Source organism: Canis lupus, chromosome 34, assembly GCF_011100685.1.
Source record: "Canis lupus familiaris isolate Mischka breed German Shepherd chromosome 34, alternate assembly UU_Cfam_GSD_1.0, whole genome shotgun sequence".
NCBI classification, from domain to species: Eukaryota; Metazoa; Chordata; class Mammalia; order Carnivora; family Canidae; genus Canis; species Canis lupus.
In genome coordinates this window covers 12937510-12952223 of record NC_049255.1, presented here as the reverse complement: position 1 = coordinate 12952223, position 14714 = coordinate 12937510, and the positions used below count along the sequence as shown (strand labels likewise).

General features: G+C 37.4%; 1 protein-coding gene across 3 annotated transcripts; it reads right to left on the bottom strand.

Annotated features, from left to right (window-relative positions):
- Positions 1-3354: 3354 nt before the first annotated feature.
- ZNF639 (zinc finger protein 639) lies at positions 3355-14441 on the bottom strand. Of its 3 annotated transcripts, XM_038583411.1 has the most exons (7): positions 14362-14379; positions 13747-13797; positions 10981-11052; positions 10279-10347; positions 8944-9054; positions 6515-6649; positions 3355-6380 (listed from the first exon to the last, which is right to left on the bottom strand). In XM_038583411.1, exons 4-7 carry the CDS (start codon positions 10334-10336, stop codon positions 5227-5229), a joined length of 1458 nt encoding a protein of 485 aa, XP_038439339.1. In that variant the 5' UTR covers positions 10337-10347; positions 10981-11052; positions 13747-13797; positions 14362-14379; the 3' UTR covers positions 3355-5226. The 3 variants fall into 3 exon arrangements, with proteins under 3 accessions (XP_038439339.1, XP_038439340.1, XP_038439342.1); XM_038583412.1 differs by lacking the exon at positions 13747-13797 and having other exon boundaries at positions 14362-14441; XM_038583414.1 differs by lacking the exons at positions 13747-13797; positions 14362-14379 and adding an exon at positions 13223-13583.
- Between the last annotated feature and the right edge of the window lie 273 nt (positions 14442-14714).

Sequence of the window (14714 nt, the reverse complement as noted above, 5' to 3'; positions counted from 1 at the left end):
TGGCAAACAGGGATTAAAAATCACTCATGATTTGGTCCAGTACTCTCCAACCTGTCATTTTCTCTCCTCAGATATCTAGTGTAACATTTTGTGGGGAAAAAAAATAGAGTACATTTTAACTTTTTCTAAAGAAAAAATTTTGAAGCTTAGATAAGAATTTTGTATCCTCATTTTTTTAAAAAGATTTTATTTATTTATTCATGAGAGACACACAGAGAGAGACAGAGACACAGGCAGAGGAAGAAGCAAGCCCCATGCAGGGAGCCCGATGTGGGACTCCATCCCAGGTCTCCAGGACCACGCCCTGGACCAAAGGCAGGCACGAAACCACTGAGCCATCCAGGGATCCCTGTATCCTCAAATTTTAGTCTTTCATGTATCACCTACCCAACTTTTTCCATGTGCATGTATCATTATTTGTTTCATATTTTTCTTCAAATCAATTTGCTATTTTCTTAAAAAAATGTTTTGCCTAAGAAAAGATATTCATGAATCAGATTTGATGTGACAATTAACATAGTTTATAAACATGAACCATGAAAATAAAACTTGTGCCACATACAATTATTTTTATATGTTGTGCAGTTTATGAGTCTGGATTAGATGACCTCTGAGATCCCTCCCAGACAGACTAACATTCTGTCATTCTAGGTTAATTCCTCTGCCTCAGTATTTTAATTATTCAGTAAAGGACAATGAATCAATGACATAAGGAACTTCACTATAATCTTGTGACCATAAAGAAGTATTTATTAAGATCTATGCCATGATATTCTGCTTCCTAAAATTCAAGATAGATACGCTGAAATATATAAATTCAGTACAGCCAAACTGCTGTCAGACAGGAACATGTAAAATATTTATAGGGCATAGAACGAGTGATGTGGTATATGGTGTGAAGGAAGTAACGTAACAGTTTGGAGGATAGAAGTAAAGAAAACATTTACCCTCACTCTGTTAATTGCAAAAACTTGAATCTTATGAGACTTTCTGGAGACTCAAATGAGGTGCAGAAGAGTTCCAAAGATGAAGGTAATCAACCATAGATTTTGTTTGAGGAATATGTTTTAGAAACATGAATAATGCCATAAAAAGAAGAGGTAACCCTAAATAAAATGAACAGGGTAGACAGGAAAAGAGAATTTAATATTTTCAAACTTTAGTCAATTCAAATTCAGAGCAGAATGGTGAATGGCCTTTCAACAGAGGATTAAATAAGGAAAAAAATACCCACCAGAAATTATATTTGATGGATATGATTCCAATTCCTGCTCTCAGGTTATTCTGAAAAGAAGGGCAAACAAAGTTATCAGTTATTTCAACTATGTTTTTTGATAGTGGACACTATCTGGGTAAGATTAAAAAACTAGAACTTTGAGTTTTCATTCAAAACATACTTTTCATTACATTTCTCAGAGTCTAAGTCATTCAGCTCAATACTTAGAGCAAGACAAAAGACTATCCAAGTTTTATTTGCCTTTTTAAGACCAAAAATAACATTTATAAGTAACAAATTCCTTTAAAGAAAAAAACTAAATAGGGCACCTAGGCAGCTCAGTGTTTGAGCATTTGCTCTAGGTGGTGATCCCGGGGTCCTAGGATCAGTCCCACATTGGACTCTCCACAGGGAGCCTGCTTCTTCCTCTGCCTCTGTCTCTGCCTCTCAATCTGTGTCTCTCATGAATAAATAAAATCTTAAAAAAAAAAAAAACTTAAAAAGTTTAAAAAAACACTGTAAATAATCACCCTTCTTAAACTGTGGGAATACTACTAGTAGATAATATTCCTATGTAGCATTGTGAAAAAATTGTTTCATTTTTTAAAGGATCTTATTTTTAAGTAATCTTTATATCCAACATGGGGCTTGAACTCACAACCCTGAGATCAAGAGTCTCATGCTCTAATTGACAGCAAGGAGCCCCCACAAAATTTCCCTTTTAGGATGAAGAAATAGCTTGTCATAAATGTGATTTATTTTGGGTTTGGGTAGTTACCAATTTAACACCAAGATTACTAAGGAGAATGAACTTAAGGAAGTTGTGGTGATTAATGCTTTAATACGGGAAGTTTTTATCCAGAAAATTATTTTTTTGATTGCTGGTATGAAGTAGCTTCAAACAACTGTCTTAAAATTTTTAGTTTTTAAAAATTGAAGCTTGACAAATTGAAGCTTGTCATATAAATTAATGTAAATTACATGACAACTTTTAGCTTTATGAATTTATATTTTACAACCCAAATGTACACATTTCTTTCTCTTAGATTTGAATGTTCTCTTAAAAGATTAATTTATGGAAAGCTAAACCAATACAAGGAGTTATATGTAGATCAATAATCTAAATGTCATGAACAAAAACTCTTGTAGATACTCTATCTTCAGTCATCAACACTGAAAGTTGTAGGCAAAGGAATATGTATCCTCAAATTTCATCTCAATTTGAGGGAATGAGACTGTGTTAATTATAGGATAAACCTGACCAACCAAATTTGTTTCTCCATTGGGATTAATGTTTGGTCTTAACTATTTGTTTTGACTTAAATTCTTAACGAGTATTGATTTTTTGGTAAAGCAATCTGCTTCCCAAGAGGATTGTGGTCATTTGATTTTTATTAGCTTTTTCAAATTTGTATAAGCCATAGTGCTTTTTAGGTATTAAAATTCCATTAAAAATGAATCATAGTAATTTGGGAAACATATATTAAACTTCTTGCAAAAGGTAGTAATACTGACAAAACAAGCAAGGTAAGGTTAATGGTAAAGTGCCCGGAATTAATACAATGCTTTGCAAATCAGATTCTAAAATTAGGAATAGTGTTAGTACTGAAAAAAAAAAGCCCACCACATTACATATACTACACCTGCCAACAACTCAGCAATCACCTAACAATAATAGGCCATGGGCCATGTGAAATGGAGAAACTGGTTAATATGTGAGGACACACATTCAGGAAATCTTAGAGGACTTAAACGGCATAACTAGAAAATTTACAAGCAGGAAGAGAGGCTTTTGAGTAGTGCACAACCACTTTCAAATTTTGGAGTACAGGGGAAATGTGGAATTTTGTAAGTAATAATTTATTGTGAGGTGAAGATAAAAAAAGGAAAGTCCTAACACTACTGCCAAGAATTCTATTGTAGTGCTAATAAACATCACTATCAGTTATGTATTCTCAGACTTGAACTGTAGTTCAAGTCACAAGAGTTCAGTGGAAATGTTTGTTTTTGAAGGGGAAAAAACCCAGAAGCAGTTAGAAAAATCTTTTTAGGTAGGGTTGTTTTTTCAAAGTTCTCTAAGCTAAAAATATAAACTATCTACCCAAGCAATTTATGGGTGTCATTGACTTATTTGAAAGTTGAGCCAAAGCAAAAAGGATTTTATTGGACAAACTGTCTGTGGAATATGGCCTCAAGAAGCAGATTTACCAAAAAGTACAAAATTATATGGTTGTAAAACTTGGATTAATATCTTGAGGTTTCATTAGTCATTTTGATTACTAATGTGATCAAATGTAAAGCAATATAGAATTGAAAAACAAACCCACGAAGGCATTATTCAGTTTCCTAAAAATAAAATTCTTAAAAGTGGATGTATATAAAAAAGACATAAAAACAGAATTACCAAGAAGGTAGCAGAACAGCTAGGTTAAGTAGTCATGAAAAACACCCTAAGGATAAAGCTTAGATTTTAATGTAACATGATGTAATGGAAACATTATTAGACTGGAAGCCAAATAACTTAGATTCCACTCCTGTCTGCTACAACTGGTTTTGTGACCTTGGCCTATTTCTACAAGAAACTTTAGCGGACTAGAAGGTTTAGACCAGTTGATTTCTAAGGTTCTCTTCCAGATTAAACCACTCTAAGTCTCCACAGAAACATTTCTATCAGGTAGCTCTATCTGGAATGTTCCAATCAGATGAGTTTCTAGGAATAAAATTATGCACATATGACAATAGTAGAGCTAAAAATGATCGGAAAAAACTTGTTGCTGTCACCATTCTCAAAATAGACTAAATTTCCATGGTTCTGGTAGTGGGGAAACCATAGGTTGTAAATGGATGTCTTCAACTAAATCAGTATTCCTGAACAATACTGTTAGCAGCAGTGTTTATTAGAGTACGATAGACAAAATCTTATCTTTGTGATACTTTTTAAGAAGCTACTATTGAATTGTGATTATGTCTGTTTCTCCTATCCCCCAATCCATATATGTTGAAGTCCTGAGCCTCAGTACCTCCAAATATGACCATATTTGGGGACAGGGTCTTTACTAGGTTAAAATATGGTCATTGGATTAGCCCTAATCCAGTATGAGTGGTGACCTTATAAAAAGGGGAGTTAGACTTGCATACAGAGTCAATGTGAATGAAGACAGCCATCAACTAGACAAAGAAAGGCTAGAACCTTTTATCGCCCATATCTTCCTAATGCTATATTAATAGTAGGTTTTCTCAGTCAATAAATGATTTGACATCAGCAGTTTGGGCTCACTTTGCATAACTGAAAATGAATTGTGAAAAGGTTGTTATGAAATTTTACTTTTTATTGTCTAACCCCTTACATGTTCCTCCTCATTCCCATCTTAAATCATTTAATTTGTAGATAGGGGCTAAAATAGAATGAGAATTAAAAACATAAAAAAAAAAAAAAAGACTGCCAACAAAACTGGATCTTCCCTTCCTACTACTATAACACTTGCCTCCTAGTATTATTAAAAGAATTACGCAGGTGGAGAGTCCACCGATAGTCTTAGGGGTAATTCCTGATGGGGAATCAAGAGGAGCGTCTGGGTTCTTATTAATAGGAATATCAGAGGACTTAATTGTATGGTATGTTGCATTTAAGTTTTGATCACGCAGTAATGATTTCATACGTGAAAAACTGAGTTTGTCTGGAGTTTAAAAAAGTTAATAGCACCCATGGTTATGGAAGGAAAAATATAGTCTAGTTTCTTTAGTACATGTTTTCCATCAATTCATGAAATCAAAGCTTATGTAAGAAACAAGACAACAGACACCAAGACTGGTTAAAACTACCATACACTGAAAATACCACATTCACATACCCTTGTATACTGAAAAAATGTAGCAATGCCAAGAAAATTGGACAATTAAAAAAATCTTGTTAAAAGCAATTCTCATAAGTTGTGTTCAAAATCATCCATTTAACATATCCAAAAAATTTTATTATTTTACATTAACATTGTGGCAGTTAAAGAAAATAATCAAGTTGTCTCATGGACTGGAAGGTGACTTATTAATTCCCTCTCATTTCCAAACCTCATCAAGCAGTCACTACATTTATGAGGTAAGTCAGCTGAATGCTTGAAATCCAGATGAATTTTAAGATCTTCAATTTGTCCTGTTGAATATTCACAGTATTGACATAAATAAATCCCTTCAGATAAATGTGAATTTAAATGTTTGCAATATTCTAGCATACTTGAAAAGCCTTTCCCACAGTCATCACAAACATGAGGAAAAATTTTAGTATGTTCAATAGCAACATGCCTGTTAACATTTGTATGAAGTCTACTCCGAAAACCACATACTTGACACACAAAGAAGTTTTTACATTTGTCAAAGGTAATTTTGCTTAACAGGCTGTACTGTCCATGTGCTCCATTGTTATACTTATCACTTAACTCAATTAATTTACATGCATGTTCATTTACCACATGGCTATGCAAGTCTTCCGGATCATTCGTTTCATGTTCACAAAACTGACACAAGTACTGTTCGTCACAGCTGTGCTCCTGGAAATGTAGGTAGAGTTCACTGCTTGATGAGAACTGTACATCACACTGCTCACACCAGTAGAGGTGGTCACTAAAATGGGTGTCTGCAATGTGCTGGCTGAGGTTCTCAAAAATTACTGTTTTATAATCACAGTATTTACAAATGTAGGGATCCTCTTCATGCAGTTTGGCATGTTCGATCAAAAGCATGTTAGTAGAAAAACTCTCCTTGCATACTCGACACACATTTGAATCAGTACGCTTATGCTTCAGGATCATATGCTGCTTTAAATCAGAAAAATATTTGCTGTTGAACTCACAAAGTTCACACTTATAGAGGCCACTGCTATTAGCTCTCAGTAAAGGCCATTTCTGTTGGGCAGTCACATTCAAAGCCTGGCTCTTATCTAGAATTTTGCAAAGTTTAGCTGGTGGCTCTTCATCAGTTTGGTCTTGGAGACTCTCCGAGGAATTGTTTTCGGTCTCTAGATCATAATCTTCAGAAATTGCATGCACTTCTGCAGCAATTGGAACATCTTCAGCAGTGTGAACTTCTATAGGACTCTCCTCTTGAGCTTGTTGGTTGACTGACTCAGGTGAGTCACACTCATCATCACAAATTTCAATATCAGCAGATTTTTCTGAAAAATGTTAACAAGTCTATTATTATTACTAAATAAGACCTATTGAATAACTGGCAAAACATTTATTTTATACATTATTTTTTCATGAATCTACATAAAATAAGCAAATGCTATTAACTGGTTTCCCTAACCTGTAGAAAAGGCAGTGTGGTCTAGAATTCTAAGTACAGGGCTGGGAACCAGGTAGTTCTGATTTCTACTTCTGGCCTTGATCCCATCTGTAAATTTTGGCAAGTCATTTGATGTTTCTGCATCAGAATCATCATCTGTAAAAAGAAATTTGGAAAAATACTTATTATATATATCAAAGCATTAACTATTAATTATTATTAAACAAAGCACTAAATGTTTTAAATATAATTTTGAACTCCAATAGGAACTAAAGGACTTAGTCAGAAAATGGATGTTATCCTTGTTCCACAGTCACACACAAAGAAATCTGTCCAAATAATCAACTGCTTTTGCTTCCATGCCCCATTTGGACTAGAATATACTTTTTAAAATTACTTAGGAATTTTAAGTTTAAATTACTAAGTCTGAATAAGAGTGTATTCCCTCAGCCCAGTCCCAACGTTAAATTTAGCATGGGGAAACTGAAGTACAGGTCATAAAAAACTGGGCTGCAAATCATGTCACTGCTGTTTTTAATAGATTCATTTTTTAGGGGAATCCCTGGGTGGCTCAGTGGTTTAGCGCCTGCCTTCAGCCTAGGGCGTGATCCTGGAGTCCCGGTATCGAGTCCCACATCAGGTTCCCTGCATGGAGCCTGCTTTTTCCTCTGCCTGTGTCTCTGCCTCTCTGTGTAAAAAATAAAATCTTAAAAAAAAAAAAAAAAAAAAAAGATTTTTTAGAAGTTCCCAGAAAAAATTTGGATAGTACAGAGAATTCTCATATATCCTGCATTCCGTTTCTCCATTCTTTTTTTTTTTTTTCTTTTAAGATTTTATTTATTTATTCATGAGAGACACAGAGAGAGAGGGAGAGGCAGAGACACAGGCAGAGGGAGAAACAGGCTCCACGCTGGGAACCCAATGTGGGACTCAATCTCGGGTCTCCCCTGGTCTGAAGGTGGCGCTAAACTGCTAGGCCACCCAGGCTGCCCAGTTTCTCCATTCTCTTATAACAATAGGGTACATGTGTTCCAATCAATATCCAATACTGGTAAGGTGATATCAACTCAAGTCCACACTTAAGCTGATTTCCTTAGTTTTTACCTAATGTTCTTTTCCTGTTTCAAGATCCTAAAATTCCACATTACATTTAGCTATCATCTCCCTCTAGGATACTGTTAGCTGTGGCAGTTTCTCTGACTTTCCTTGTTTTTGATGACCATGATAGTTTTGAGGAGTATAGGTCAGGTATTTTGCAGGGTGTCCCATTAATGAAATGTTTTTTTCATGATTAGACTGGGATTATGGATTAATAGAGGTAGACCAGAGAGGCAAACTGCCATTTTTATCACAACAGTCAGGTTTCTCTGATGTAAAGTCACTCTTTTACTTTCCATATTCCCTGCATACGGGGAAGGAAGTCCCAGTATGCAATCCTCATTTAAGGAGTGGAGAGTTATGTTCTACCTCCTTGAGGGATGAGTACCCACATAAATAATTTGGAATTCTTCTGTAGATTTTCTTGTTTATTCATTCATTCAATCACATCAGTATGGACTCAAGAATATATATTTTATGCTTTGGGTGATAATTCTTTTTTATCCCCCTCAAATCGTTTCAGCTTTGGCTACTGGGATCTCTCTTAGTTGGCTCCTGTGTTCCTTTGGTATACCTGTATCTTATATATATTTCCTGCCTCAGAATTAGAATCAGCCACTTCTCTAAGTAATAGTTCTTTTTACTGGAGAATGGTTTTAGAAATCAAAATCTGGGCTCACTTCTACTGGGGTGTCATTTCTTTTAGGCTTTCTCAGCTAACAGAGTAAAAATGCGTATACATTGCTATGTATGCACAGACATCTATAAATGTCTCTATATGGAACCATCTGTGTCTCTATTAAGCCAAACATGAGTTTATGCAAATGTCTCCAACTCCTTGTTTTTTTTTTTTAATTGTGTTTCTGTGCCTATGATAGGAGCTCAAGGAAATTGGCAGTTTTGATGGTCACAAAGAAAGAATAAATGCAAGTTGTTATCATTTATTCAATGCTCTTGAAAAGAGTCAATACAAGATGCAAGACTGAAAAACATCAAACCCTTCATCCTTTGTTCCTTCCATTTAGCCCTCTGGACTATACCTTAGTGGAAGAACTGTGTATAGCACTGTTCCTAACCTTTCATCATAAATATGCTCCCAACTCCAGGTCAGTCTTGATTTTCTACTTATTCCTGGCCACCTAAAATAGACTTAGGAGACTGTGCTTTTTTATTTATAGGTCTAAAATAATGTTAAAAATTAAACATTCATATTTGCTTTCTTATAAAAACCTCATTTCCCTACATTTAGACAAATTTGAATACTTGCCCATTTAGAAGTCATAACTTTTACCCACATTCTCAAGAATATAAAAATACAACTTAAAGGATATTTTGGAAAATATTATATATACCTTTGTTGTCAAAATATTTTAAGTCTGGTTGTCTCATAGAACAAACACTATAACAATGATCAGAAAAAATTCCATTGAATCCATCTGCAATCCTGCTTATTCCAGAGGAATCTGAAAATAAGAGCAAAATTTTAAAACTTTCAAGTAAATATATATACATTTAATAACAGCCATCCCTTAACATATACACTTTCAAATTTGTAATAAAGTATTAATATTTCCCTCATTTCTGAAAGCTTCTATATTTCAGATTTGATATTGACATTGAGCTTTGAAAAAAACCACAAACTACACGATTTACAAAATAGCACTTGAAGCACACAAAGATAGATTTGCCTGTCAGAATTCTATAAGTTATAAACATTGAATTGACTACCAAGAAGATCTGCCATGTACTGAAGAGAAAGCAAAAGGCATACAGACCCTCTCAGACAGTAAACCAGGCTTGATTTCCTCAGATACGAAGAATGTGTAGCTTGGGTAGGCTAACAGGTATGCCAGAGACTGTCTTAAATATATATATATGTGAGATTAGTTATAGGTGGCCACTAAGACCTCTTTTTTTTTCACTAACATATACTTTATTTTCTTTTTAAAAAATTTATTTAAAATCAATTAACATATAGTATATTATTAGTTTCAGAGGAAGAATTCAGTGATTCATCAGTCTTATATAACACCCAGTATTCATTACATCATGTGCCCTCCTTAATGTATATCACCCAAGTTACCCCATCCCCGCCCCTCCTCCCCTCCAACAACCCTGTTTGTTTCCTGTGATTGAGTCTCTTAAATCTCTGATTTCGTCTTATTTTTCCCTCTCTTCCCCTATACTCCTGTTTTGTTTCTTAAATTCCACATATGAGTGAAGTCAAAGACCTTTCTTACTGCCAAGATAGCAGGGCCAACCTCAACCAGAGGACCCAAAGGAACACAATAAAAATAAAGTTCATATTTCTGAAAATAATGTACAGGATAAAAAAAAAAATTTCCCCAATAATCCAAATATCTTCCATCAAGGTTAATGCTGTACATTAAGAACAAGCTTGGAATTACACAAATCCCAATTATGCTGTGTAAGTGTGGAACTTTGGATATCTGTTTTTAAGTATCTTTCAACCATTAAGTTTTAAGTATTAAATAATGTCTGTAAAGTTCTGATGTGTACCTAGCACATGGTAGACAGATGAATATACATTCAGAGAACTTGAAGTTTTCTCTTACCTAAAAATTGACCCAGATATTTAACTGTTATCTGATCATTTATGAGAAAATTGATAAAAATGCAATTGCATGGGAATTAATCCAGGGTCCAGCTTTAAAATAATCACTGACCTGAGTAACGAGAAGGGTGTAATGTCTTCCTTTTTCTTTTTTTAGGATATTCATTCATATCTTTTCAATCTAAAAATGGAAAAATTTAACAAAAATACCACAAATGAATATTGTTAATATTTTATAGAAATTCATCCTAAACAAAGAATTTATTGGTAATAAGAAATGTGTGTGCCACTTGAAAATCTACTTTGTAAGAGAAATGCCTCCATTTATATTTTAGGTTTATTTTTTCTGATCAAGTTTAAAGGCAGGACACCAAAATCTGTTTTTTTTCTTGGTGACGTTGAGAAGTCCACTTCAGATGTTGATGTAATTGTGAGAACTGGATAATTACACTAAGCTATACTCTTATTTTTTATTTTAAAAAATTGCTGCTATGGCATCTTTTTAAGAATAAAACAAGTATATTTCTTATAAATGGGAGTATTTTGATGCAGTTTTCAAGCTAAAAGTGTATATATTTCCTTAAAAAATATTGTCACAAATCTGTATCTATCCCCAGGCTTCCAGAAAATATATTCATCACGTAGAAGCTCAGAATATAATTTCCAAGAAAAAAAATACTTTTCTTACTTGTAAGGTCATATTCAACATTCTATTTAGGACAAAGCAGGTAACAACTTTTGTTTAATTTTTAAATGATTAGATTCCCATGGACTCTTATAAAATTGACTAATTGGTTTTCCACATTCCACTTACATGGTATAATTCTTAATACTGTAGGGAGGAGAAATGAATTACAAGGAAGTTTTCACAGATGGTAAAAAATGCCTGTAGAAAAAAAAACACAACAGAAGTCATACAAGCAAAAATGTAGCTCACTTCTGAGACTCAAAAATACAATGGCACCAGGTCTTTAATTAACTGGAAAGTTACACGGAATTAACTCAAGTATAAATAATCTTTTGAATATACCGTATTAAGCACTAAAAACTGATAACTATGTGAGTGTATACATGTGTCATTGTTCTTTGAAATGAATTTACTTTGTAAAGCTTAAGCTATAATTTAACAGCAAAATAGGAATATAAATCTGATTCATTTATTCAGCCATAATGAAAGCAAATACAATGAAAGTGAACCAAATCAGACTTTATACTCAGTCCTTATAGGTTATTTAACAATATAAGAACAATGACCATTTATTTAACACCTATCATGTGCCAGGCTGTGCACATACTTTATCTTATTTAATCCTATAACATGAAAAATATACAATATCCTCTCAAAATTATTTACCTTTTACAGATGAGAAAACTGAGGCATAGTAAAATTAAGTCAAGGCAATTCTTAATAAGTGGTAGGGTTAGAACTGAATAAAGATCTATTTTTAAAGCATATACTTTGGAAACAAATAGGGAGATAAAGAGATTACTCCAATTCAAGTAACAACTTAGTGTCAGAATCAACATCTCCTCTTCCATTTCAGGCTAGTGTTCTTTCACAGAAGTGGGCAAGTAAGGGATGTCAGAAAAAGAAACATGTTTTCTCCACTAGCATTATATGCTGCTTTTCTTACTGTCAAAGTAATATACATGGCAGGTATAACTTGGTATCATTACTGAGCTCATCTTGTTTTTAATGGTAAGGAACTTCAGGTGCACACACTGTTTTTGCTACTTCACTAAGTTCTGGCTATATTAATTAGCACTATAGGTGATGTGATCATGCAGTAATAAGATAGTGCTTTTTAGTTTATTGGGCATTTTCCTCTTATTTTATTTGATCTTCACAACAATCCTGTGAGGTACATTGAGGGGCTACTATCAAACTCACTCCAATTTCACAGATGAGGAAGCAGATTCAGTGAAAGTCCAGTCAACTAAGCGGCAGAACAGAACTGAAAAAGCCTGTCTTCTGACTCGAGTTTCGAACAACTCTGTGTAATTTTCATTGCTAATCACTATTACCAGCAAGTTACATCTTCCAGTTCTTATTCCACCACCAATTGGGAGAAAGGGAAGGGAATCACCCAAAGAAACCAACAACAGTGGATTTATAGAAATAGTCTCTCTCTATATAAAGGCTCACCTGAACACAAATAGCATTCCTTAAACCCTTCCCAATCAAGTGCATTAAGAAAATAAAAATTTTCTTATTATATAATAAACTAAAACTTCAAGACTTATTCCTAATACCTCTTCTGCACACCTCTAGAATTTATACAGCCCAGAGCGCTACACTTCATGTTTTAAATGTTCTAAAACTATCAGGGAGAACAATGAAAACTGTCAGCCAAACATTAAAGTAACCTCTTGCTATTTCAGAATACACTTTAAATTCTTTCCAACTTGAAGAATGAAAAAGTAAGGAAAGGAAAGCAAGTATAGCATTAGAATTAACATTGCAAGCTGGCCTGGATTCAGACTGTCGGATGAGAGGAACAGGACAGGATCACCTTGATCAGGGAAGCTCTGACTACGACGTGAGGCCGAACAATATCCAAATATTTATCAGACTTCCTTTTAGCATGAATGCTAATATGCCTACTCAAGACCAGAAATACTATCCTTCATTTCAGCACATATTCTTACGTGCTTTTTGTATACATAACTGCCCTGATGAAGAAGTTTGGCTTTTTACTAAAAGATGTCATATGAACATTTTGCTCACTGGTCTTCCTCTCATGGGGAAGATTCTGAATCTCATGGACCTAATCATTCACTTCCTTTTCCCCACTTAATGAATTACACATAGAAGTCCTCGCTTTGGCAGCACATATAATAAATTACACATAGAATACATGTCACTGCAGGAAAATGAGGAGAGAGGTTAGAAAGTAATTCAATCACCTCGAATCTATTCACGCAGAAAAACCACTGCTAACATTTTGATAGACATTTAGACAGTTTCCTATGCCAAGGTATCCATATATATTTCACATTTACAAAAATGACACCATGCCACATGCAGTACTACTTTTTTTCAAAAAGCAACTTACAAAATACATATTGGCATCTCTCCACCTGTCATTTTTTTCCCCCCAACAACGTGCAAAATGCCACAAAACAGGCAGTCAGTATCTTCACCAAAGAGATCAACAGCCTTTCACGTAATACAAATATTCTCTAAGTGGTACAAAAATAAACCAAGTATTTACAATCAAAAGCTTCATCTTTCCAATAAGGTTTTCAAAGCAAGTTCTTTTTCACCCTCATTTCAAGATAAGTATATGCTCTCCAGAGTTTAAAATAACAGAAACATGGGCAGCCCGGGTGGCTCAGCGGTTTAGCGCCGCCTTCGGCCCAGGGCGTGACCCTGGAGACCCCGGGTTGAGTCCCACGCCGGGCTCCCCGCATGGAGCCTGCCTCTCTCCTCTCTCTCCAATCTGTGTATTCTCATGCATAAATAAATAAAATCTTTAAAAAAATAACAAACGCAAAAACGTTTCAGGAGAGGTCTTGAACCAGAGCCCACGGTACGTCCGACTCCAGTGTCAGCATTGCCAAAGGACACGTTTTTTACCTCTCTGCAATGAGATGAACTGCTTCAAACTACTCGCGTCCCTAGGTTGTACTGAAAAAAAAAAAAAAAAAAAAAAAAAAAAAGGAAAGAAACCAGAAGGGGCGTCTGAGCACCGCGAGGAGGGCCCAGGGCTCCGGCCGGGCCAGCCGGGCACCCGCGGTCCCGAGCCCAGGCGCCGCGGGCCGCCGAGGGGCGTCCGTGCAGGAGCCGCCGGCCACGCGCCGGGCCCACGGGCCGCCTAGGCGACCCCAAAGCAGCCAGCAGGAGGGCGGCGGGCGGAGGCCCGAGGCGTCCTCCGCGTGCGCGCGCGTGCGGGGAGCGGGTCGCGGCTGCCTCGGCCCGCGGGGCGCCGCCATCCCGCCCGAAAGCCGAGGCAGGGTCTCATTTTAAAGGACGCCGTCGGGCCTGCGCCGGCCTCTCCCGCGGGAGGCTGCGCCGCACGCTCCCTGCGACCGCGGGGCCCGCCCGACCCGCCCAGCCGCGGCGGCGCCCGGGCGTGGGCGGAGGGGCCGCCGGCCCTCGCGCTCCCGGGCGCTCCCGGGCGGCCCCCGTCCCTCCGCGCGCCTCTCGCCCTGCCCGCCAGGCCCCAGGCCCAGGCTCGCCGGCCGCACTCACCGCCTCGCTCCGCGCCTGCGCCGCGCACCTCAGGGGCCCGCCGACTGCGCGGGGAGGGGCCGGGGGCGGGGGGCCGGGGCGCGGCGGCGCGGCCACGCTGCACAGCGGACCTGGGAGGGACCACCGGCGGGAGCCCCGGGGGTGGCTCGGCGGCCTGCGCCCCCTGCCGGCACCTGTGCGCCGCCGCGGGCTTCTTCCGGGCGGGGTCCCGTCCCTCCGGAGCCCGGCGGGTGACTCCACTTCCTAGAACCGCTCCGGGCGAGGCCGCGGACGGAACTCGCCCCCGCCCCCGCCCCCGCCCCCGCCCCGCCGCCCGAGGAGCGGGATAGCGCTGCAGCTCGCGGCCCCTTTCC